The following is a 26,604-nucleotide window of genomic DNA, read 5'->3' on the forward strand; positions in this document are numbered from 1 at the left end:
ATAAAATTTAAAAAAACAAAATAATTTTTTAAAAAATCAGAACTCCATGCTGTCTCTACAACTCAATGTGAAACGTGAAACATTCACTAAAGGAAATAAAATGGTGTAGCAAAAAAAACGCACGGCGAGGAAGGACAAAGGTTCTGGTGATACGCAGCAGCAGATGGAGACTTCTATCTAACACAGACCTTTTAGTCAAGCCCATTTCTCCATCAGTTAAAGCAGTGGGCAAGTGAAAACAAATATGTCTCAGCATAATTGTCTCTAAATAGACTTTCAAAGTTTGCCATGTGAGGTCTCACTAAATCTTTAAATGTAAGTGTCTCTATTCAGAAAAATCACTCACAATTCCAGCTTTTTTTTTTTGCATTAAAAATCAGAATAAAACCATTATTTGAAATAGAACTGACTGCCTTTGGATTCGCTCCCTCCCCCACTCCCCCAAGCTTTATGATTTAGTATCTGGCTAAGGAAAACTATATTTAATTAGGCTCATTAACCTTGCAGTGTGAACACGTCTTTTTTTTTTTTTTTAAATAAGTCATCTGCTAGTCATCTGCACAGTCATGTGGCTTCAGGGATAAAAGTAATTAAAGCAGTTACACTATAGCTAATTAGCCAATATTCTGTAATCACTCTTCAAGTTTACTTTTTTCTCTGAAGACATTTGAAAAAATCATATTCAAACTCTTCACAGGAAATTCATCTCCTCTCTCTGAAGAACACGAATCTAAAAATACCAAGCATTTCCTCAGAAAACAATAAATAAAACCACTTCATTAGTATAATTACATAAATATCTATGATACCTAACACATTCCTCACAAAACAGACTAAGCTTTTCAGAAGCTTTAAAAAAAAAAATGTGTAGATGGCATCCCTTCAGATGGTGAAACAGAAAGCTCAAGAACGCCTGAGGCTGTAGTTTCACAAGCATTTTAAGGCAGCACTGTCCCCAAAACAAGCTGCCCCCCCAACTGGTTATTTCCTCCTCTGTGCCAGGAACGGCATGTGTGCTCCTGCTCTTACCCATTTCATCATGTATTCATGGTAAGGGAAGTGATGAAAGCTGTTATTTCTTGAGGAGGGATGGAAACTGTGCCCTGAACCTGTAGCAGAGACACGAGGTGTTCAGCTGGACGCAGGCAGACCCCAGCTGGCCATGCGTACCCGCACCAAGCCACCGGAGAGAGAGAAGAGGCTTCAGGATCAGGTCTTGATACGACTACCATACCATGTAAGCTGTTTAGAGGTTCAGGGGTTATTCAGTTTCTTAGAGACAGAAGCTGGAGTTATTTTCCCATAGTGACTCTTGCTACGGACCTATTTTATTTTCAGATGGGTCCCTTGCAGTCTCCAAGTCATCAGCATTCAGATACTCCAAGCAGGACACCAAGGCATGAGCCCTGAACTATGAATCAGCTCTATTATCTTGTGACATTACTGAAATCACACAACGTTGACCACGGATTGCATGAAATGGATCAGGGTACCCTCCAAAGCACTTGGCAAACCACTGACAAACCTTTCCTCAGAAAGCAAGCTGCAGAACAACGGGAGCTTGGTTTCCTGCAGGTCCAAGTTCTCTGCTGTTCGCTCTCTCCTTCCCTGGCTCCAGAGACCTCTCCTCACCCCAGTAACCCAGCTGTCCTGTTATGATCCTGACGACCATGGAGTAAAACCAGGAGATTGTTACTCGCACAAAGCCCCCCCCAAAAAAAGATGGAATGAAAAGTCATGTAACCGCTGAGCTGCGCCTGCCTTACCCTCCGCAGAGAGACTAGCTTGGTCACTCCATCTGGTGACTTGTTTATTTCTGAGATATCTATCTGTCCTTCAAATTCGACTAAAATTATCCAGCAAATTCAAAAGATGTTAGAAAGGCAGAGTGAAGAAACAGAGCCACAGTACAGGCTAAAATCAGCTATTAATATATTAGAACAGAACTATGTTGTCTTGAAAAGGGATGCAACACTTCATTATCTAAATGCCACTTACCAACAGGCTAGCTCTCACATGTAAATGGCTCAGAAATACCAATTATAATTAAAAATACCAGTTGAAACATAATAAACGTATTTCTGGCCCTTCAACTAGAGGGATTGAGCAACACAGATATTTTTTTTATTTTCTTTTTAGAATCCAAAAGAACATGCTTTGCAAAACCACTGTTACTAATCAGTCATTACTCAGAATAGATACGTGTATATACATACACACATACACAGAGGTAAAAATCCATATAATTGTAGAATAATTTGGGTGGGAAGATCTCTGAAGGTCATTTGTCCAACCTCCTGTGCAAAGCAGGGTCAGCTCTGAGCTCAGACCAGGCTGCCGAGGGCTTTATTCAGTTGGGTTTTGAGAGTCCCCAAGGATGGAGACCGCACAGCCTCCCTGAGCGACCTGCCCCACCACCTGACTGTCCTGCACAAAGATGTTTTTCATATACCCAGTCTGAACATCCCCTTCTCAAGACAAGCCTGTTGTCTCACTTCACGCCAGCATGCAACGCTGTGAAGAGCCTGGTTCTACTTTCTCAATACACTCCCCGCAGGGACGAGCAGGCTGCTGTTAGGACCCCCGAAGCCATCTCCTCTCCAGGCTGGAGCAGCCCAGCTCCCCCAGCCTCTCCCCACAGGGCAGGTTCTCCAGCCCCTGACCCATCATGGTGGCTCCCCACCAAACCTGTGCCAGTTTGTCAATGATTTTCTTGGGCTGCGGATCTGACAATGGACGCGGCTTTCCAGGTATGATCTAACAAGCGCTGAGCAGAGGGATGATCCCTCCTTTCAGGCGAGCTCCCGGCCGCGTCCCCGCTGGCAGGGCCCGGGAGGCTGCCGGCCGCCTCTGCTGCCCGGGCACTGCGGGCTCGTGCCCAGCTCGCTGCCCACCAGGCCCCTTCAGGCAGAGCTGCTCCCCAGGCAGCCCGGCCCCAGCCCGTGCGGCTGCTGGGGCTCATCCTCCCTGGGGCAGGGCTCTGCCTTCGGCCTCGCTGAGCGTCGCTGGGCTCCGGGTGGCCCCTTCCTCCCACCTGGCTGGGTCCCTCTGACCTGGCTAATTAGTGTCATCTGCAGACCCCACGACGAAGCGGTCTATCATCTCCTCCAGGTCACCAAAAAAATGTTAAGCGGGATGGGTCCCCAGCTAGACCCCTGCACTACTCCGCTCGGTACCAGCCTCACAGTAGGGTGTTATCGGCTGTGCTACCTGCTGGGCTTTAAAGATCCTATTTGCCATCTTCTGGGTCAACCCAAGGTTACCAAATGTCTTTCTTCCTCCATGACTTCTGAAGTTGTTGCATCAAAATGCCGTCTGCAGGGAGCAGAAAACCCATGTGGCAGGTGTCTGCACCCCCACAGTTAAAGCAAAGGAGTATGCTGCTAGCTTATACTACAAAACGGGTGCTCATGGATATGTTTCACTATTTTGTTGCGAAGTGGCATCTGACTCTTCTCTGGACAGTGAGAAAACACGAAGCAGCCGGTCCACTACACTCCAGCGTCCTCGGAAGCAGAGCAGGAGAGGCAGCTTCCTTCCAGCCCTGCAGGCATTGTGGTGAACTCGAGTACCCAGGCATGATTCCACAAACAGCCCTTGTCGAACGACAAACTTCTAGAATTCCTTATCCACTTTCCTTACACAACTCTCTGATAGCAGACGTACCAGCGTACTAGACTAGTGACCCTCTTTTTTATCTGTTACATGTACCTGTTCTTTATGTAAACACCTTGTTCTTCTACTAAGGAACAGACATAAGAAGAAAGAAAGGAAGGATGAATGAAGGGCTTTTACAAAAATGTGTTTATTTTACCAAAAAAAATCACATGGGAAAGCATTATATGCTATGATCTGAGAAGAGTTTGGCTTGTCATTGATAAACAAATCGAAGCTTTCTAATGGCAGCATCAGAAATTTACTGCTTAAATAATGACAACAGCTAGCAAGCACAGAAACAGCAGACATGGAGAAAAGGACTCAAATAATAGACATTTAAGTACAAGTTACTTTACCACTAGGTGTCCCCGTTAGAAAACCATAACCCTACAGAACGCTCTGCGAGATACGGGGCAAGTCACCTGAATTATCGATAAAGCTGCTGGCACCAGCTGGCGAACCCTTCAGAAGCCAAGTGCCCAAGCCACAGCAGCAGTGTGTACTGTTAGCAACCACGACAGGTAAAGGCAAGGGTTTAACGTGTCCTTTTTGAGTACTGCTACCAGCTAAGATACAGCACTTTAAGTAAGATATGGCAACTTAAGGTGTAGCACTTCACAAATTTCAGACGTGTACTTAGGGGGAGAGCGAGTGGCAGGGAGATTCAGTTCCCCCTCTCAAGCAGCCAGCGCCGGGCGGCTGTTGGAAACAGCCACAGCGGGCACGCTGCCGCTTAGCACAAGCGTGGCTGTGGCCGCACCGCTCCCCTCCCACGCCCGCCCTGCACATCTAGCCCAGCTCATGTCGGCCGCAACTGATTTAAACGAAGATCCCTGGGAAGGGGCGGCAACAAGTACCTGCGGACCAGCTAAAGGCCTTTCGGGGCACATCGGCGGCAGCTGGAAGAGGCTGCGTGCGTGGTGCAGCCCCGAAGACATCCATCCCTCTCCGCTCTCCATTGATCACCTCCAGCACTGGTCAACTCTGCCTCTCGGGCAGCAGCGGGCTACTTACCGGGGGAGAAAGTTACAGAAAATACATGGAGCACACTCAAGGGTTGGTTCAGTGGGTGCAGGAAACAACGATCATGTTGTGCCAGTCAGCTGCACGTTGAACACCCTTCGCTGGACCACATCGGCACGGCAAGCTCCAGCCAAACGTCAGCGAGGCCGCCTGTCTCCCCCGATAACTCCCCCTCCTTCCTTACGTCTGTCGGAGGACGACGGCTAAGAACGGAACCGACCTCACTTTCACGTTTCTGGACTCCCCACACACACCAACTACTCGTAAGATTAAATTTCCCGTAAGAACAACGCACACCCAGTTCAGAGTTACTGGAGTGCGTTCGCAAGCTTCACGCGCCCGCTTTTCGGAGAACGCAGACAGAGCCAGCTCCCGGCCGTGCGCAGGCCGGTCAGGCAAACAGCTCCGTACAGGTGCCGGTTTCGGAGACCGGGGCGCAGCCGGGCGATGCCGTGCAGCGCGGCCCCCCGCACGCTGCTCCTCTTCCTCCCTTTGGGATCTCCCTGCTCCGCACCCTCGCCGCCCGTCTCCCGCCACACCACCCCTCTGTCACCTCCACCTCGCTGTCCGCCGCCACACCTCGCACTGCAGGAAGGTTAACTGCCTTCACTGGCTCCACCGCCGCAGCTGGGCTCTGCTGGGTGCGGGAAGGGGAAGGCTGAGGAGCTCCGGCCGGGAAACGGCCAACAAACCCTCTCTCGGCTGCTCGCCGCCTCGCCGGAGGCCCAGCCGCCTTCCCGGCCACCTCCACACACCCGGCAAACCCTTCCGGCTCCCCAGGGCCGCTGGCGACGGGCAAACCCGCAGCTGCGCTCACCAACGGGAGCCCGGCCTCCCACGGGCCTCGGGGCCGAGCGGCAGCCCCGCACCGCGGCCGGGCCCCAGCTCTGCGCTCTGCTGGGGCTGCTGGGAAACGCGGGGTTCCGCCGCGGCCCGCACGCTGCCGTGGGTCAGCCGGGGCCCCCCGCCGCCTGGGGAAGCCCTCACGCCGCGGGCGCCCCGGCGCTCCCCGCGGGCCGCCGGCCCTTACCCAGCTCGGTGCCCGGGTTCCGGCCGGCCATGGCCCGCGCTGCCCGCAGCTCCCCGCCCCCGCCGGCGAGCACCGGCCTGGCCGGTCCCGCCCCGCCCCGCGCAGGCAGGAAGCGGCGGCGGCGGGCGGGCTCGGCGGGCCCGCTCCAGCCCCCGGGGCTGCCCCCGCCGCCGTCGCGTCGGTGCCGAGCCCAGCGCACGGGCGCTGCCTGTAACGCGGAGGCCGCGGCCTACCCGCAGCCGGGAGTGACCGGGGTGTTCCGTGCCCGTGGCGGTGACACCGCCTCGCTGGCCGCCGGGAGGGCGGGGGGCCCGGGCAGCTGCCGGCTTCCCGCGGCTGGGAGAGCGCCCCGGGCAGCAGCCAGCGGAGGTGAGAGCCCGGCAGCGAAGCCCCCGGCAGCCGCACGGCCGTTACCGGGCACGGCCGGCGAGTTTCTCCCGTCAAACACATCCTTCAGCTCGTAAAGCAAACAGCGCGAGGCTGAAGTGCGAGATTCGGAGGCATCGACCGGGCTGAAACAATTAGCGGTAAATCAGAGGGTTGTTTTAGAGATTTTGGAATAAAATCTGTGAAGTAACATAGCCTTCACGCTGCTGTTGCACCAAGAAACCACAACTGGTGGTGCCGTTCTCTGCTTTCCTCTTGCTGCTGCTGCCACCCCAAAGCCTGAAGCTGGCAGGGGCCTCCGCCACCCACCCAAGTCCAGCTCGGCTACAGCGGCGTCACAGGGCCACGGCCAGGGGGGTTCTGAACGCCTTCAAAGTGGAGACTTCATAACGGCTCCAGTGTCTGACTGCCCCTCACCACCAAAAAGTAGTTCCTTGCGTTCCATTCGTATCCATTTTCAAATGTTAAGCTTCAGTTTTCTAAGACGATAGCATTACTCTTGGGAAAAAATCCAAAAGAACATGAAGGACAAGTATGAATATGAAAAAAACAAAAAGGTGTATGAATAAATATACTTCTGTATAATGTCTCCTTTCCATACAGAACAGATTATGTAAACCTGTCAGCGTACCATTAAAGGAAATGACAAGTGGAGGAATGGCAATATTTTCTTTAATGAAGAAAACGTTTGTAACCTTGAAAGAGTAACGTTTTTATCCAGTCTGGAGGACTAAACCCAAGCTTCATACAGATTCATAGCCAGCCTCTGAGATTTTCATGGACAACCAGCTATTTCAGGCAGCACATTTAATTTAGGAGTTTCCACTGGTTTTGATTTGAGAGACTCATGTTTACATTCAAACGTTAAAGACTAAAAAGACACAGAGCTTACAGATCAAAGAGCTTGCCACCCTCTGTACCAACACTAAAACATTCTTACTGCTTTCCCTCTGTACAGTACAAAACCAAGATGCTACAAAGGACTACGCAATTAACTCAGTCGCTGTTCCATGAACCCAACGCTCAACAGTAAGATACAAGTTTTGAGAGGCATTTTATTTAGACAACTGAAAACAGTTAAACGTTCAGAAGCAGCATACAATGAAACAAAACCCGAACCAAATACTTTAAGTACATAATCCCTTCTTTTTAACTAAAGCCAAATTTCCCAACTTTCAAGAAAAAAAAAAAAAACACGGGTAAAAGCCATTGTATCTCTTCTCCATAATAAAGAAATCACACTACAATGAGTCTAATTGATATTAGAGAGACTGGATCTTGGCTTGCACACTTCTTTGAAAAGACAGTAGGCAGTTATGCTAAAAAGACAGCAAAACTCTACTACTTGTCTTTTTTTTTTCTTTTTTGGATACCCAGTTCTCTCACAGACAACACCTAGCCAGCTCCACCACATTCTCATCAATTGCTGCCCATCTTTGCCTTACGCAGCGCGCGCACTCCGGAAGGCTGCTGTTTATCACTGTTCACTTGATTTAGTCTCGTATGTCCATACGTCACGTAACAGTTGCAATAATCAGGCCTTCACTTCAGGAGTTGAGCTGTACACTGAATCTGAGTTTTCAGCGGGAAGATCTTCTGCTATTAAATAAAAACAGTATTATTTAACTTCACCTTAGATACATAAACCAAAGCAACGTTGCAGGGATTGCTTAAAGACCAGTTCAGTTTGTTTTCTCATTTAACCTGACCCAGTTACTCTACCCCAACCATTCGTTTGTCTACACAGCTCTAGTAAGTAGTCTGACACTTGCCACGCGGTCACTTTCAGAAAAACACACTCAAAAGACCTTTTGAGAAGAGTGAAAAATGCCAGAAGGCACTTGGGGAAAACTACTTCTTCCATCCTAAAGAATGCTACCGTCTAGACTGATCTTTTAGCACCTAGCTGAGTTGAAGCTGGCAGTTCAATGCATTACCTATTTCCTCCTCTGCAGTTCCTGGAAGAGGGGTCCTTGCTTTTGCTGCTTCTGCATTCTCCTCTTCTGTAGAATGCAGAGAGAAAAAACAGTCAACACCTTCAGTTCCCCCCACCCACCTTAATTAAAGACGAAAGTTTTCCACTTAATTTAGTGTTAAGGAGAAACAGTTGGGTAAGCAATTCTGTTAATAAATACTCACTTGCAGTTTTCTAGACATTGCTTCTCTGAACTTGGGTGGGTGGAAGCAAAGTACAATATAAAAAAAACCTATCATCCACACTTCTTTCTAGAGATTCCTATCTAAGACTTGTAAAAATGGTATTTCATATTTCTTGCTTTTTAACATAAAAATACATCAGACTATTTGCTTAAATATCCACAAAGTGTCTGTATTCCCAATCAGCCTAAAAGATCTGAAGTTAATTGCTTAAATGACAGCTACAAAAGTAAATCCTCAAATCCAACAGATTTGAGTGGATATAGAAACCCCTCAAAGACAATACAGTCACTGTATGAAATTCAACTTTACCACTTATGACAGGTATTATTTAAGAAGTGCACACAAAGCATCCAAGCTTCACCAGGAACAAGCACACACTTACCAGGAACTACACACTTCCAAAGACCATAGGTTTTCCCTACTGTTGTCTGCCACAGCCTTAGTGTGCCATCCTCAGAGCCACTCGCATATAACTCTCCATCAGGGCTAAATCTCACACAGTGAATTGGACCGAAGTGTCCTTTGTAAGATTCTATAAGAGAACATACCAAGACTATTACTTTCAAATTTTGGCCAACAACTGAAATTAGGAAGTAAAAACTGATCAGAAGAGGGGGAAAAAAAGTACAGATGGGGGGGGGGGCACTTTCTGTAACTGATGCAAAACAAAGCTTCTATTCATTGGTATCTCGGCAATCTCTAATTTAGGTAAGATGTTAATGTTTCATTAACTGCAAGAAAACAGGTGCTTATTTATTCTAGGCAAAACTACAAAGCACGCCAGTAGCATGGAGTACATGTGCTCTGTTCCTCCAACCACTCACTCCACACATACAATCTGAAACCAGGACAGGATCAACGAACAAACTTAGACATAAACTTTTTTTGAAATATGTTTCGACAACATTAGCAAGAACACAAACATATCACATTTTTCATAAAAGCAAGTAGTTGCAACTCATCAGACATATCTAATGAACGCTGTAGTATGACAACATACAGCTTGCTACTGCAGCAATACAGAATAACAACTTTTTTTTTTATAAATAGGTACAAAGAGCTGTTTAATGGAGGCTCTAGTTCTACAAAAATAATGTTAGGTATACTGAGATAGGAAAAATGCTTAACTGATAACATACCTTTTTATGCTCTTGCACAGCATGCTATGCTAAGACCTTATTTGAATAAAACAGTTTCATTTATTAGTTATTATTTCATTAACCCAACACCATTTCAGAACTCATTTTTGATTACAGCAGACAAACATACCTAATTCTTCTCCTGTATTATAGTCATATTTATAGAGTTTAAAATCTTCACCACCAGCAACCAAACATTCTTTCGCAGGGTGAAGAGATGCAGAATTGATTGTAGCAGGTGCTTCAAATGATTTAATCTGCTCTAGACTGAGGGAGAAAATTTTGTTAACAAAGTTCATTAAAAAAAGAAAAAAAAAATCCTGAGAGCAAAGAAACTGTGGTTCTACTAATCACAACTGCTTTTAAGCAAAATAGAATACATCCACACAATTTCCGAAACAAGTTTTAATACTTGCAAATCACGCTCATCAAGCTAGAAAGGAGTTCAGAATAAGCAAAAGAAAAGCTCACACATTCAGAACTACTTTCTGGAATATGTTTAAGTGTGTAACTTGCTTTCTTAACACATCATAGAGATGCATAAAAAATTAGTTCTCTGAAAATCACTGAACTGAACCCTGACTGAAACTTATTTAACCACAATTATAGCTCATGTGAAATACAAAACCAGCACTGAACCCTTGCAGTCTAGCATCTCATAGACAGTTAGGGTTCACTATTTTAGAAAAGGGTAGTTGTTTAATGCTCTGCCTCTGACAAGATGGCAAGCAAAGATACCCACTAATCCCAGTTCTGACAACTTTGTGATTTTAGCCTTGTACAGTCAGTTTTTACCCGCAAGCAAGCCCACTATTCAACCGGTGAAAATCCTGCGGTTTGGACTCACGTTTCTGCACTATGAAAAGCAATCGTCTTCCCATAGGTTATCACAAGTATCTGTCCTTCTGGAACATACTCCATGCTGCTCACTGACATTGCAACATTTAGTGCCTTCACCTCGGTCATGGTACTGCGGTCCCAGAGGCTTAAGAGGAAACAGAAAGGAAGTCTCAAATTACTTCAGCAAATCAAACAATTTTCACCTCCTACTCATGGCAAGATTTGGATCAAAAAAGTCTCCTAACAAAGAACATGGTGAGATTCCACAGGTACTTTGGCTTTTCAGTGGCATCCTGATCCTCATTCTCACCTAAGCAAAGCTTTAAGACATGCTTACTTTAAAATACTGCTACACATTCCATTAACTACTCAAGGATTCTCTTAGAGATTAAAAAAAAAAATCCTGTTGTATGTCTCCTGAGAAACAGAGCTTTCCTGAAGCAAGGTTTCAAGATTCCATTCTGCCTTTTCACCTCACAAGGCAAATAGGTGCTAATGTCAATTTATACAAAGAACAGAGACTCCCTTAAGATAGTATGGTTTTCTATCTAGGCGTGCAAGATCTACCTAAACAGAAATGTGTTTTTGCTGCTATGACAATTAAGAATCTTCATTCATCAGCTGACTGCTGCATTTCTAGTTCTACAATTCAGCGAAAAATAAAGACGACTGGGCTCTTGCCTATCTTCAACACTCAGAAACTGAAACAAACTGGAGCTGAAAAAGAGACTACGGGGAAACTGCGCCAGTGACTTCACCCTCCCGTCCTTCCTTCCACAAAGCAGAAAAGACCATTCTATTTCTCTCTCCTTTGTGTCATAAATGTAAGAATGGTGAGACAGCTAGGCATGAGATGATGCTGGTCATAGCAGCCAGAAAGCTGAGGAAGCAGTCGGGCACATCTCCGATCTTTTCTGGACAGCACAGTTTGAGGAAGGGTCTTTGTCAATTCATCTCCCCAGCAGCCAGGTTTGTCTAGGTTTCAGCACATCTTTTACCAGTTGGGCATAAAGCAAACAAAACACTTAACCGTGACTGGATGAGTCAGCTTATAAAAACGCTAAAGCCTACTCAACTTCTCAGCATGCCAGAGAAACAGGGCTATGTCTATCAACGGTGCGCTGTTTCCAGACACTCTTCCCAGCCTCTTATCCCAGTGCCTGGCTAGTACTCCATGCCTTATGCATCTTTCAAGGCTGGATTGCAGCAGACAAGGCAGCAATACCTCAGCACAATGCGTGTGCAAAAGACCTCATCCATAAATTAATCTTCTCTAGGATTATGAAAAGCATAAATTTATTCTACTATGCAGTTCTCAAAGACCACCTCTTCTCATCAGGGAAGACACGTTTATTAGAATTATTACAAGAGTTATGTCTCTAACAGCAGAAGAGAACTGTATTAGGCATGCAGCTATAATAATTTAGTATCAAATAACCTGTGTTACTTGTATCCTTTACCAAAAAACATAACTATCTTCTCACACAGATTATGACAATAAGTAAACAAGAGCTTCTTAGAAAAACGAAAGTTACTTTTTCTTACCGGACAGTTTTATCATCAGCCGAAAGAATCTGTTTGTCATCACTGCTCCATAAAGCCTTTTTAATGCCAGAAGTATGTCCACTGACAACATCAGGTTCTTAAAATAAAGCCAAATATTGTAATACAGGTAAGAAAAGGAAATAATGTCATGCAGCATTTTGGGAGCCTTCTTAAACTACGTGTATTTCCATTTACTAGAAACTGTAAAATTACTTTAAGCACTTACGAGATTATTTGTAGATCTTATTCCAGGAACAGGATAAATGTAAACTGGGTATCTGATTGCCTAAATTTAAAAAAGCTTCAGTAGCTTAACATCAACGTTCTGTAGCTTCAGATCGATCATCAGTAGTTCAGTATCAACACGAATTTAAACACACTGGAGTCTTTTTTCTTTCAGAAGATTGAATTTTAATTAATTAGACCTATTTCTAATGAGTCTGCACTGAACCGAAACATGCTATCCTTGAAGTCCATTATAGATAAAATCTAATTCACTTGTAAAAGCGTAAACTTAAAGCATACATTTTATCTTACCATAGCAAAAGGTTATAGACAATGCATTTGTAAAACAATCCTCAACTTTGTCTTTTGTGATTCATACAGAAAGTAGCTCTTCATTTCAGAACTTTTATTTAACTCCAAAAAACCAAGAATCAGTTCTAAAAGCAGACTCACCTGCTTCTGGCTTGCTCAAGTCATAGATACGTAACAGTTTATCTTGTCCACCTGTTAACAGATAATTGCTATCCTGAAACAGAAGTTATAAAGGGTCAATTCTATTTTGAATCAAAATACCAGCCTTCATCCGCAAGTCTTAAAATAACAGTTCTTTCTCTCAGACAGCCTCTAATACACTTATTACATTGAAGTTATCATCTTTAAAATGAGAAGCGGTATGCTAGATTTTTTGCCTATTAAGATAGACACATAAAAAGTAGAAAAGTAACCAACCACAAAACATACTCAAGGGCTTACTTCCCTGGTGAATAAGGTACAAGGGTCTTTCATACCTGTGTAAAATCCACACTTTTGACAATGTGTTTGTGAGCCAATGTGATTAGTTCATCGCCTGACACAGCATCCCACACTTTACTAAACAGCAAGAGAAAACATTTATATTTTAGTAGCAGCAGGACAAATCAACCTGGACAGCCAGATTAGTCTGTAAGCAATCTTTCCTGACACCATCATAACATTTCATTACAAATGCTACATTCTTTAGTATATAACTTTTACTACTTTCTTTAGCATATAACTTACATAAATAACTACATTCTTATGTATTTCATTCTTTATAACTTCATTCTTTATATCTTGTATAACTACATTCGTATATAATACATTCTTTAGTAGTTATAAGTTATAGTAACTATATGTTATAACTCAGTTAGTGAATGAGAATATATGTTTTTACAAAGGCTTTTTTTGTACTGTCCCACCATTTTCCCTTATTCTCCTCTTCAGGATAACACAGAATAATTAGCACTTTAGTCTCAAGACAAAGGCAGTTCAATCAAGACTGCCCTCTACTAACAGGATGCAACTTGCCAAATATTAACATACACTGTTAACAGCACAAACAACAAAAAACATCAAAGAAATAATTGACTAGAATTTTAACAACAGTTTTCTTGTAATAAAAAGTAGGTAACTGGTAGAAACAAAATATAAACCACTCGTTTCAACTCTGCTATAACTATAGTGCCTGAGATCACGGCTGCAGAAAAATGTTATTCGAGCAAACCGGTATGGTAATTAAGTATATTTATCAAGAAGCAACCATAGCTGTTCATCATGACAGAAATAACTGTAGCTGCTTTCAAGAACCTAAAAGTTTAGGTTTTAATTTGGCTGGCCATAAATAACCTAACAATTACCAAGTGAATTGGTAATCTGCTACAGCTATATGTCATCAAAGAGCACTATAGACTAAAATCAACATACAGACTTCAAAGACAGTTAATCACTTACGCTGTAAAATCTGCTGCTGCTGTAGCTGCTTTAGTAGCATCAGTGTTCAAAGTGGCACCCCAAACAGCACCTTTATGACCCAGAAACGTGCCAATCCAGTCTCCTGTGTCGCCCTGACGCAGCATAGGCTTACCATCTTCACAAAAACAAAACCAAGACTCAGGTAACACGATAACAAAAAGGAAGGAAGACTTTTTAAAAAAAGATTCTCTTGCACCAGCATGTGGAAGTACTGCATACTTTACAAAGCTGTTCTGTGTAAGAGAGTTTAGCTGAAGAGCTTAGATATACTGCACGCATCTAAAAATGTACAGACATTAAAATACTACTTCAAATGAAATGAAAAGAGGGCAGATTTAGATTAGATATTAGGAAGAAATTCTTCACTGTGAGGGTGGTGAGGCACTGGCACAGGCTGCCCAGAGAAGCTGTGGCTGCCCCCTCCCTGGCAGTGTTCAAGGCCAGGCTGGATGGAGCTCTGAGCAACCTGGTCTCGTGGAAGATGTCCCTGCTCATCGCAGGGGGGTTGGAACCAGATGATCTTTAAGGTCCCTTCCAACCCACAGCATTCTATGATTCTATGAAAGCTTTCCTTAGGTTTGTGTTACGGTAGAAGGGGGATAGAAAAGAGCATTTCATTTAGGTTTTATTTTCACTCAAGTTTTCTTCAGGCAGGACAGGTTTGTTTGTTTGTTTTTTTTTTTACTTTGGAACAGTATTTTCAGACTAGCACTACTCAGAAAGAAGCCTTGTGTTTGTAATCAGATACGTTCAAAACACATACAGAGATGTCACAGAACTCAAACGCCAAGCCCCTCCTGTGATTAGTTTCCCTGGGAGGCTATCAAAACGCTGTTCACAGAAGAAGACAGAGAGCTGGACTGGAAGCACTCCAAGGCAGAAAGCCGCGTCCTCACAGCTAGGTGTGTAAGACTAATATATATACGTACGAAGCAGGGGGGGCATTCAGCCGACGAGAAGAGAGGTCCCATGAGAAAGAAGCCGGCCGCCCCCGCCCCCCAGACAACTGTGGAACCGCACCGCTGCGAGGCCCCCCCTCCAGCAGCCTGGATCCACACCGGGCAAACGCAGGCCCTGATGCCCGCCTCCCCACCCCCCCCCCCCACCCCGGCAATCCACCAAGCTCCGCGGCCCGCTCCCCCTCTCGCTCGGTAACGCCGCAGGCCGGTATCAGACCGAGCACCGGCGCTTCCCCGGACGGACCGGCCGCTCCGGGCAGGGCCGCTCGCCGCGCCACCCCTCCCCTCCTCGTGCTCGCGCCCCCTCAGGACGGCGACACGCGGCCCCACCGCGCGCCACGGGCCAGGGCATCCCCGCCGGGCCCGCTCAAACAAAGGGGCCGGCGGCGCGGCACGGCACGGCACGGCGCGGCACGGCGCGGCGCGGCACGGCAAGGCCGGCTCCCCCCCCCGCCGCGCCCGGCCGCCGCTCACCCTTGCAGGCGCTGATGAGGAAGTAGCCGTAGGGGGTGACGCCGCTGAAGGCCAGGTCCACCACGGGCCGCGTGTGCCCGGAGCACGTCAGCGGGGTCTGCCGCATGGCCATGGCGGGGGCGCGCGCAGCCTGCCGAGGGACACGAGCCCCCTCCGGCCGGGCAGGAAACGGCGGACGCGGCGGCAGCGGCGGGGGAGGAAGTGACGGCGCGGAAACGCTGCGGGGCGGAAGTGACGTCAGTGGGCGGTGGAGGCGTGGGCCCCTTGAGGGAGGGAGGCAAGGAGGGGAGGGGCTGGTTTCGCCGCGCCGATGGCGGTGCTGAGACCCGGCCGGGGGAGCTGCGGGAGGTGGCGGGCGGCCGTGCCTCAGCGGCCGTGCTGGGGAAGCGGGGTGCCGCGTCCTTCAGCGGGCGCAGAAGTCAGAACGGCTCGCGGTTACTCACCTGTTTTTTTGTTTTTCAAGTGACTAGAAAAAAAAACCCCGCAATTAAATCATCCACAGGTAATTGAAGTTTAAGGTAACCTGGCTCTGCCACAGCCTCTCTGCGAAGGGCGGGCACCGTGTGTCGGTTCCTGACGTTCTGCTGTTCCAGTGATCGTCCCAGGGTTCCCAGGAGCGACTCCTCGTGATTCTGTAATTCCACGGCCCGTATTCACGCGTGCTGCCGCTGTAGCTGGCGCTTCCAGGTTTTCCACAAGCAGTCGCAGACGGCCACAAGGACCTTCTCGGTGTCTTTAAGATTTTTCTGGACTTCTTTTTCTGACTGTGATACCAGTCTCTCACTGTGACTGTAGCTGAATCTAGCAAGTCTCAGACCAGAGGTTACAGTCATGGGGAACTCGGCTGCACCTCCGAAAGGTTTTAGTGTAGCATTCGAAGTCATATGTAAATAGAATTCCCAAAATGTGTGAATAAAAAGTGAATAAAAGTCAGAAATAAAACTACAATCTGAAGGTTTGGACACAGGTAAGGAAGCTGCCTTGCTAGGAGTAGGTACAGAAGTGCTTTTTGTGCTTGAAGGCCTCTGAAGAGTGAAGTGGTGAGCACCATTCATTTTAGCATTACTGTGCAAAGATGAGGATGAATTAGTCATAGTCCAATGTGGATTCCACGAGAAGTTTGTATTTTTGTTGCTTTGCTGCAACTGCTGCGTTGTGCAGTCTCTAAAGTCAGCCATACAGTCTTCCCCTCCTCCTGCACAGGGCCTGGAGAGAACGCACTTGCAACACCGTTGCCAGAGGGCCCCAAGCAATCCTGTGTCTTTAAGGCACTGGTAGAAGTGTGTGTGTGTCCGTTAAAAATGGCAGTGCTGTCTTTGTGAGACTGAATCCCATTTTGTTTCCATCCGGGAAGGATCTGCTCCAGATCCTCTGTAAATCCAAAATTGTCACTTTCTTCTTCCTCTTCTTCATTCCAGCTACTTATTCAGAGCACTGCAACAGGCTGCTCGGGGAGGCTGTGGAGTCTCCTTCTCTGGAGATACCCAAGAGCCGCCTGGACAACGTCCTGTGCAGCCTGCTCTAAGTGACCCTGCTTTGGCAGGGGGTTGGACTAGATGACCCACAGAAGTCCTTTCCAACCCCTACCATCTGTGATTCTGTGTGTTTCCCTTGATAAAAGTGTTGGTGACTGAAGAATTTTCTGTATTTTACCCCATTCTTAGGATTACTTTGACAGCTTAATGTATAAAATATTTTTTTGAGGGGCAAAAACTTCAGAGTGCTAAAGTCAAACTTTATGTGATAGCAGTGTTTCCAATATGTCATGGATTGTTGGTGTTCTAACCCCTATATTAATGTTCTCTATTTGTCCAATTCCTTGTCATTTTTTTCCTTCATTCCTAACTGTGTATCTGGTTTTGTTCTCAGTAGAGCCATCACACACCAAAAGGTCCATTTATAAGAATGGAGTAGAGTCTAGGTGGAAAGACAGGTGGAGATCCCTTATCTAAATTTATATTTAAAACAGGACTAACCAAAAGATTTATCACTTTTACATTTACTTTTTTCAAAGCCTAATATAAACATAGAATTACATTTCCTAGTTAACAGTGCTGCCTGTGTTTACTTCTTAAAACCCTGTTCTGGTAACTGATGTTGTAAAGTTTTTGAGTGAAAAAAACCTAGGTGTCAGTAAAGATAAAATCTTACCATCAAATTTAAGTTACTTACCTAAAATTCAGTGTTGAGGAATGGGAAGAAAGGGAAGATTGCGTTTAGGGAAGTTGATTTTTAATGATTTCATAGCTTTGATTGATTTTTGTCGTCTATTAAATTGGAGCGTGATTTTCCACTTGCACAAAGCAACAATATGACATCCACTTAGGAAGACACAAAATCTATAACAGGCAAGAAGAAGGCAAAAATGCTTCTGATTTGGTGGTAGGTAGCTGAAGATCAGAAAAGGAGAAGAATCATGGAAACGTGAAACCTATAAAATCTAGACTGTTTTAAAAATCCCGCCTGGCAAAACTCTGGGGTGGTATTACAAATTAAGTTTTTCATATGCTGCAGGGACATGAAAAGTCTAGTAAGGAACATGTTGGGTGTCACTAAAGCCAGATGCTGCTAAAGGGACTTTGATTCCTACTGCGGGACCAAGGCAGACGCTGGGCATCGTGCTGCTGACTGCTGTGTTACATCCTGAGGAAAGTAATTGTACTGAGTAGAAATCTGTGGAATGATTGTTATCAACTACTGCCCAGTTTTATAAAAGTTACAACTCTGCTGGTCAATGGACTTGGTATAAGCATGTAGATGATTACGTGAGCACAAGGAGTGTAGGAATTAGGCCTTTAGAGCCTAGATTTAACAGCGATACAGAAGGATATGACTTCAATTGCAGTTCTGCGAAGCAGGGGGGGCCTTTGTTATCTCTAGGAAACATGATTAAAGACACACAGAAATAATACTGAAAATAAAGCTATCTATGTTTTTTCTTGAATCAAATCTTTAGTACCAAGACAGAACAGAGTAACTGAAAGTCTCCGAAGTTCACCCTAGGCTTCGGCCAGGACGTATCACGCGTAATTCAGTCAGCCAGTTTGTTTAGCAGCCGTCTCCAATTTTTTTCCTTCTGCGTTCCGGGGTACATTCTGCCTCTCTAGCCCAGCTCCAACTAGAAATTTCTAATGCAGCATTTCTTAAACTGAGCATGGGGAGGAGAAATACTACCATGAAGCACATTTGCAGTTGGGGAAGGAGAAACACTTTGCCGTGGAGCCACTGCAAGTGGAATGAGAAGTGTGTTTGGGAGGAAGTGTTTCAAACAGAAACAAGAGCAAGGGAAGGGGCCATGTACAAACAGGGCAGGAGCAAGAGGAGATGCTGAACTGACTGAACATTGTCAGCAAGCTCTTGCTGAGGAGCAACATCCTGATGTGGTCCTTTCTCTCAGGCTGCTTCCTCTGCTTGTGTTCAGAGCTGTTGTTTTCCTGTGTTGGAGCCTGAGAGCCTTTGGCCCTAGCTGCAACTCCTGTGGCATTTACCCCGCCATTGCCCTCCTCTTAGCTCCCTTAGTAGGGATTAAACATTAAGGGATTTAAACAGTATCTTTATTCCCCACAGTCTGAGAATCTTAGCCAATCAATAAAGCCTAGAGAAGGTATGAGAAAAAGAAGGAAAGATGGAAAAAATAGTTACTTACAAATGAAAGCCTAACAAGCTTAAAATAAAAATACTGAGGCTTTTTGTTTTAGCCAAGGTGATTATATATCAGACTCCAATAACATTACAAAAAAATGTCATTAAAACATTTTTATTCCAAGTTTTTTATTTGTCTACTTATTATCAAAATAACTGTCTTGTAGTGTTAAATAAATATTCGTCAACCCCACCTTGTCAGGAAGTAATCAGGGCCTTGTAATCATACAGAGTAATTCACCCCATTACTGCACAGAATGACAAGTATGCTAATCATAGGTTACAAAGCACCTGGGCAAGACTCTCTTTTACTTAACATTTATAATTCAGAGTGTCTGCTTGATTAAACAACATGTTTCCACAGCCAGTGATTGAATTTGCTCAGAAATTGTTGCTGAAGATGAATAAAGCTATCCTAGTGAAAGGTCATGATTCTAGTGCTTTGATTAAAATGAATCAAGCAGTGACTGAATTAGGTAGAGGGTGTGTAGTATACATATTTACATTTCCAAAGACTCCTTTCTTCTCATGTTGTGATACCATAGTTGGAAATACACTCTCTTGCCACTGAGTGGAGCTCCTTACATATTTATTAGTACATTAATGATCTAGCTGAGAGCTTCTACTGTGAGATGACTTACAGATGGTTTTTTCAGCTTGTACCTGGCAGCTTTGTGGACATACTGCTCAAGAAGTTACTAGATGCTTAGTTCTCTAAAATGAATTGGCTAGGTAAATGGAAATCTCCGGGTGCCAGAAGAGACAGCAGCAGGGCAGCCCCTTTGTTAGTGGACCTTGAATAGGGATGATATTAATCTATTGCAGGTTTGAAACATTCAGTGTCATCTGTAGGCATGTGGGTGCTTTTTACCTCTGGTAAGTTTTTCTTTGGGGAAATATCCCCTACTAATTTGTACAGCTAATTTAGAAAAAAAAAAAAAAAAAGAAGGACTAGCTGTTTGCTGAAAGATGATGTGTTACAGATGCTGTGTGCAGATATGTGAGAGCGACCACAGAGCAAGTTGCTGTGTTTTCACCGGGGGAATAATTGCAACTGAGTGCCAGCCTTGAGCAGCCCATTATCACTGAGTAACAAGGTGAAAGATAAAAGGCAGATGTAATCATATTTCACAAATAATAGAACGGTGTGCTTCAAGTCGAGGAGCCCTTTCTAGATGAGCCTTTCATAGCAGGTGACCATATTTTTTCTAGTTTCAGGTGACTTCTTGTAACATAGATCTAGGGAATTTGGGGGCTCGGCCTTCAGTTGGGAGTGCATGGTAGTATAGTCTGTGTGTGTGAACAGAGAGGCCAAGGGGATTAGACAGGGAAATGGGCTGTAGAGGAATCGGGAAGAGTGTGAAGAGGGGTTTGAGCCAGCAGCAAGGAACAGAAGATGAGTAGTTTAGTAGGAGAAATGGAACACATGAAAGCTGGATAATAGGGGGAAATAGGAGACTTACCTCAGAGATCAACCGTGTGCCTCGTAGTGGGATTTGTACCTTGTTTTCTCCATCTCTTCAGGTGAGGTCAGATGTAAGGTCACTTCTTTACTCACCACCTTACTGTTAGGATCGCAAAAGGATTTTCTCTTCTGAGAAGAAGGTTGCTCCTAATGTTTTCTGCATGCAAGTTAGACCATCAGGAGCCTTTCCATCTTCTGGAGGGCAAGGATCAGGCACATTCAGAGCATGCACCAACCATAGACTCATGAAACTGATAAGGAATGTTAAAAGTTGTTTCATCTTTGCTCCAATAGCTTCACTGTTCCTCAGTCTTCAGGTCCCATTCTGTCTTTTGAGAGGGAAAAGTTGACAGTGCTGGCCAGATAGAGAGGAGAGCTACCAGAAGAAGAAATGACAAACTTTAAGCAGCCAGTGTTTTCACTGGAAACCTGAGCCACTGCAAAACCAAAGGGACAACAACTGAAGAAATTATTAAAACAAAACCAAAACCAAGAACAGGAAGTGCTTCCCCAGATTTTAGCCAAATGTTCTCAGAATACAGACTTGCTAAAGCTAACCCTCAGAAAATAAAGGAATGTAGAGCAAATGTATACATATTCAGGGTTTAGGCTGAAAGATGTAAAGCCATAGTGGGGGAAGCCCAGAGAGGGTCAACACAGGGATCTCAGCTAGAGAGGAAAGCATTTTTTTTGTGTGTGTGTGTGTGTCTGTCTCTGTGTGTCTGTGTCTGTGTCTCTGTGTCTGTGTGTGTGTCTGTGTGTCTGTCTGCGTGTGTGTGTGTGTGTCTCTGTGTGTCTCTGTGTGTGTCTGTGTGTCTGTGTCTGTGTGTCTGTGTGTGTGTGCGCGTGTGCATGCGTGTGTGTGTGTGCGTTCCAAAATCCTGTACTAGGACTGTGCTCAGGCAATCCATTTAACAATATAGTACGTTGCAGTAAGCCAATGCGACAGCGTTATAGCAGCTCACACGAGGCCTGGTGGGATAGGCACTCTTGCAGTGTTAATCAGCAAGATGCAAAGGGGAAATGGAATGAAAGAGGTACATAAGTCTATTCCCACGCTTAGAGTTCTTGTTACCATGACAAAGTGAAACAGCTAAGTTACAGGTACTATGGGTGCTAAGTTCTGGCTGAAAAAAAGCCATTTCTATATTTTTTTAGTCAGCACTCAAAGCATGACTGCACTGTAAAGGAGGAGATGTAGAAGTAACACAATGTTCTTTTCCTACCTCTTTTCAAGCCTCATATGGGAACCACTTGATAATTCAGGCTAGCTAAATAAGTATTTACCTCTGCAGAAAGAATTTCAATTCATAATAAAAATGAATGAGATTGTAAAAGTTTTGCTAAAGGAGAATTAAAATTGTCTGGCAGCTCACTTGCTTTCCAGGAAACAGTTCAGCAAAATTCTTATTCTCTAAGTATCATCACATCTATCATACCTTTCTATGAGCTTACTGTACTGTAAGAAACAGTAATACAAATTTTCAGGAACAAGCTTTAGCTGAGTTAATTCATCATTGTAGGCTGCTTCGATGTTTTCACTTGGAAGGTGTTCTTCACAGTGCAAGATGTTTGTACTTACTGTTCTAAAAGGCTAAAGTAATTAAAACATCAGCCTCTGAAAATCAGCCACAGCAGACAGCCTTAGTCCTACAGTCCTCAGAGCACTTCAGCTAGTTGGACATATAGAAGTCCATGGGACCAGACAGAACCTAAGAGTGCCAAGGGAGCAAATTAGTGCCATTGCACTGCTGCTCTCTACCATTTTTAGATGCAGATAAGGGGAGATTCTTCACAATTAGAAAGAGGTAAACACACCCATCTTCAAGAAAGACAAGAGCAGGATCCTGGGAACTGCAGGCCAGTCAGCCTCCGTACGTGCTCCTGGCAAGGTTGGAGCAGTTTCCAGACCAAGGACAAATTATGCCTGACCAGCCAGATTGCCTTCTATAATGAGATAGCTGGCTGTGTGGATGAGGGGAGTGCGATGGATGTTACGTACCTTGACTTTCGCAAGGCTTTTGATATGTTCTCTTACAGTATGCTTAAAGCCAAAATGAGAAGAACTGAGTAAGTGGATAGGTGGGTGGGAAATCGACTGGAGTGCTGGGCTCAAGAGATTGTGGTCGGTGGTACAAGTCGAGCTGGCAGCTGGTTACCAGCGACATCCCTCATTAATTGTGGCCAGTAACGTGTAATGTCTTTATTAGCAATCTGGATGAAGGGATATCTGGATGCCCACAAATCCATGGGTCCCGATGGAATGCACCCACGAGTGCTGAGGGAGCTGGTGGATGTCGTTGCTGAGCGGCTCTCTATCATCTTTGACAGGTCCTGGAGGACAGGAGAGGTGCCCGAGGACTGAAGAAAAGCCAGTGTCACTCCAGTCTTCAAAAAGGGCAAGAAGGAGGACCCAGGGAACTACAGGCCAGTCAGCCTCAACTCCATCCCGGGAAAGATGATGGAGCAACTCGTTCTAGAGGTCTTCATAAAGCAAGTTTGCTGATGATACAAAACTGGGAGGAGTCGTGGATACACTGGCAGGCTGTGCTGTCATTCAGTGAGACCTGGACAGGCTGGAAAGTTGGGCAAAGAGGAACCTGATGAGGTTCAACAAGGGCAAGTGCAGGGTCCTGCACCTGGGGAGGAACAATCCCATGCACCAGTACAGGCTAGGGGCGGACCTGCTGGAGAGCAGCTCTGTGGAAAGGGACCTGGGAGTGCTGGTGGACGACAGGCTGACCATGAGCCAGCAGTGTGCCCTGGCTGCCAAGAAGGCCAATGGGATCCTGGGATGCATCAAGAGGAGTGTGGCCAGCAGGTCGAGGGAGGTTCTCCTTCTCCTCTACTCTGCCCTAGTGAGGCCCCATCTGGAGTACTGCATCCAGTTCTGGGCTCCCCAGTTCAAGAAAGATGAGGAGCTACTGGAGAGAGTCCAGCGGAGGGCTACGAGGATGGTGAGGGGACTGGAGCATCTTTCCTACGAGGAGAGGCTGAGGGAGCTGGGCTTGTTCAGCCTGGAGAAGAGAAGGCTGAGAGGGGACCTTATAAATGCTTTTAAATATCTGAAGGGTGGGTGTCAGGAGGACAGGGCCAGACTCTTTTCAGTGGTGCCCAGCGACAGGACAAGGGGCAATGGGCACAAACTGAAGCAGAGGAAGTTCCGTCCGAACATGAGGAAGAACTTCTTCACTCTGAGGGTGATGGAGCACTGGAACAGGCTGCCCAGGGAGGTGGTGGAGTCTCCTTCTCTGGAGATATTCAAGACCAGCCTGGACAAGGTCCTGTGCAGCCTGCTGTAGGTGACTCTGCTTTGGCAGGGGGATTGGACTAGACGACCCACAGAGGTCCCTTCCAACCCCTAACATTCTGTTATTCTGTGTGATATAGTGCACTTTTAGGGAGTTTGCAAACGATCCCAAATGAGGAATCACAAGAGGGTGAAGAGGGCTGTTGGAGGCTGGAGAAATGGGGTAAGGGGAACCTCACGAAGTTCAGCAAAGGCAAGTGCAAAAAGTCATGCACTCAGTGCTGGGTTCATTCAGGTGTAAGAAGATAAAGCAAAGGTGGAGGACCTTACTGTTATGTATAGCTACCAGTAAAAGAATGTAAAGAAGACAGAGACAGACCGTTTTCAGAGGTACACAGTGGAAGGATGACGAGCAATGGGCACAAGTTGGAATATGTGAAATTCCAAGTGAATGTAGGCAACAAAAAAAAACAAAAATTCACCACAATAGTCATCAAATGGTGGAAGAGATGCCCAGAGGGTTGGTGGAATCTCCTGTCTTGGAGATACTTAAAACTTGGCTGCACAAGTCCCTTAGCAACCTTATCTACATTGTCCCTCCTTTGACTAGAAGGTTGTGTGAGGTTAACTCTGGAGTTTCCTTTCAGCCTGTGTGATTTTATTTCTTTTCCTGTTTCCTTTGAATGATGATTTCTTGTGCCTTCACTACAGTATTTACCCTCGGCCTTTGAAGATGAGTCAGAATATCTTCTAAAATTGTTGTTTTGTTTAAGCAAAACGTGATGTCTTAAATGTCTGAGAGGAGTCACCTAGACATACTTTATACTCAAGCATTGTCCTGATTCCTCAGAAACACATCCTGTTCCACTGCTGAGTTTTACAAGTCCGTCACCTGCATCTGCAGGCTGTCATCGAACATATGCGTCCTATGCATTATTGAGTCGATATATCAGAGACACAATGCTGACTGACGCAGGGTTGCTATAACTCAGTATTAAATTGGATCGTTCGAAAGAGCCATACTTCTGCTTGCTTTAGTCACGCAACCAGACATGGCAGGGAGGTCAGTGGTACTCCTTAAGTGACCTCCTTACATTGCAATAATGACAAGCTAGTGCAGCAAATGCTTCCAGCAATTAAAAGAGCTAGACCAAATGCAAAGAACACAGTGAAATTTGTTTATATAATCCATGGCAGCTATCAAGACCTCTGCAGGGCATCAGGTATATAATTAAAATTGTGTCAGCATGTACTGTAATTTTTTTTCTTGTTTTCAGAGGTAGAAGTTTTGTTGACTTCAACAGTTTGAAAAAAAGAAGGTAAACTGGGTAACATCAGTCAGGGTTGTTGATAAACCTTTTCCAATCGCTTTTTGAACAATCATGCATATTTCCTTTAAATTCCACTTTTGAGCAGTCACTTACAGTCCAGTTGTTATATCATTAATATTAGTGGTACAGGGCCAGGATGTAAAAGGCTATAATCTCTGATAAATAAAGCTGAGTTTGTAACTTAGTTGCAAGCCTCTCTTTGCTAGGCAGCATGACATTTGCTGGTTTATCGGAGCAAGTTGTGCATTGCAGAGAACTAGAACACAGCAATGTTCTTCTGCTGCTACTTGTACAATAAATCAGATTTGAAAAAGTAGAACTTTTTGTTTTAATGGAAAGTACTATGTATTTGACTGCCTTTGCCTTCTAGGACACACCAGAAAAACAGATGAACTTGAAAATAGGGGATAGTAAGAAAAAGATAAGAGAAACTACTCACTCATGTGCGGCATGTATTTGTGCTATTTAGAAAAATTACTAGATACAATTTCTTTGCATATACAATAATTTCATATGGTTATCTCTGCCCTAAGGGCATTAAAAATCCAGCTTTTAAGCAAATGTTATTGCTGTTTGGAGGTTTGAAAGTCTGTTCCATTTCAAAACAACTTCAAGCTATGTTTGTCTCTGGACTGGATCCACCAATGTCATCAGTATTAGATCATGGATTAATCTGGCTCATGGTATTATGCTTGGAGTGACTACAGTTGTGGGGTTTTGTTTTTTTGCCAGGATTAAACTTTTAAATAAATTAATGGCATTGATGGTAGAGGACAGTGATGGTGCTTTTACAAACATGAGACATGACAGGGAGATTTGCAAAGGTTTCCATTTGGGGGAACAGAGATTATTGTCCAAGATCCATAATAATTATATAACTCCAAGGAACTGAAAATATGTAACACTGGAGTGAGTCGAAATGATAGGAAGTACCGTCATTATTCTGGAGTAGAATTTTGCTCATGAGGCTTATACAAAGGTTTGCAAATTCATTAGTGCACTGAAGATACTTGCCAGTTGGGTTTCTGTGAGACTTGCACGTTTGGTGCTGCACATCATATAAACATGCCATGCAAAACACGGACTAGGATTCCAAAAAGTGTAATTCTTGTTTCTTTCTTTTTGTTTCTTTATGGTGACATGAGGGAGGCATTAGTTCATCTCACAGTCATGTCCCAGCTGGTCTGTACCAGTAATGGATCATCTGCAATCACTACAGGATGCTAAAAACCAAGAGTCTTACTTCCATGTGAATGTCGGTGTGACTCAGGTTTTATATAACACTTAATGTGGATATATGAATAGCTTTGTATGAAAGAGCAGTTCAAGTTTAGGCTAGAAGTGGCTGGCTGTCAGACTGGATAAAAATGGAAGAAATAATCTTTAGACACCCATACCACTTGATTGCAGGTGGAACCATCATCTTTGCTTACACAGTTACAGGTTCATCAGCTGACTGAGCATGAACCAGGAAAAAATCGTGAGTTCCCAAGGTAGCTAGATCCCTTCAGAGCCATCAAGAGCCTTTGAAGTTTAACAACAAAGCCTAACTACAAGGGAATAAGTATAGGACCCAGTAAGGAAATATCATTAAGTAGTTAATCTTAGGCCTTATCTGGAAAGTACTCTGTCTCTATGGAAACCGAGTACTTGGCTCTGAACGCCGGAGCATATCGTAGGAACTCATTGTAAGAGTATTGGAACGGA

The 26,604-nt window shown here is 45.0% G+C and overlaps 2 protein-coding genes across 17 annotated transcripts in view; both read right to left on the reverse strand.

Moving 5' to 3' along the window:
* DERA (deoxyribose-phosphate aldolase) overlaps positions 1 to 6,073 on the reverse strand; it is a 76,651-nt gene extending 70,578 nt beyond the window's left edge. For 12 of the 15 annotated variants that reach the window (XR_012765947.1, XR_012765941.1, XR_012765939.1 and 9 more), the window contains exon 1: positions 5,711 to 5,795. Coding sequence is in view for 3 of the 15 variants with exons in the window: in XM_075440464.1 (XP_075296579.1) it covers positions 5,711 to 5,741 (31 nt within the window). In the remaining 12 variants the exon portion in view is untranslated. Of the gene's footprint in view, positions 1 to 5,259; positions 5,490 to 5,710; positions 5,796 to 5,943 lie in introns of those variants that run through there. The other 3 variants (XM_075440490.1, XM_075440500.1, XM_075440482.1) reach the window with 3 other exon arrangements.
* A 679-nt stretch (positions 6,074 to 6,752) lies between these two features.
* Positions 6,753 to 15,423, reverse strand: STRAP (serine/threonine kinase receptor associated protein). 2 transcript variants are annotated; one of them, XM_075440515.1, is made up of 10 exons: positions 15,210 to 15,423; positions 13,756 to 13,891; positions 12,795 to 12,876; positions 12,460 to 12,532; positions 11,782 to 11,878; positions 10,244 to 10,381; positions 9,527 to 9,663; positions 8,640 to 8,789; positions 8,035 to 8,100; positions 6,753 to 7,693 (listed from the first exon to the last, which is right to left on the reverse strand). In XM_075440515.1, the coding sequence occupies exons 1-10, from the start codon at positions 15,319 to 15,321 to the stop codon at positions 7,632 to 7,634; spliced, it is 1,053 nt and encodes a 350-aa protein (XP_075296630.1). In that variant the 5' UTR covers positions 15,322 to 15,423; the 3' UTR covers positions 6,753 to 7,631. The 2 variants fall into 2 exon arrangements, with proteins under 2 accessions (XP_075296630.1, XP_075296623.1); XM_075440508.1 differs by having other exon boundaries at positions 6,753 to 7,696.
* Between the last annotated feature and the right edge of the window lie 11,181 nt (positions 15,424 to 26,604).

The sequence above is a fragment of the Opisthocomus hoazin genome, chromosome 1 (assembly GCF_030867145.1).
Source record: "Opisthocomus hoazin isolate bOpiHoa1 chromosome 1, bOpiHoa1.hap1, whole genome shotgun sequence".
NCBI lineage: Eukaryota > Metazoa > Chordata > Aves > Opisthocomiformes > Opisthocomidae > Opisthocomus > Opisthocomus hoazin.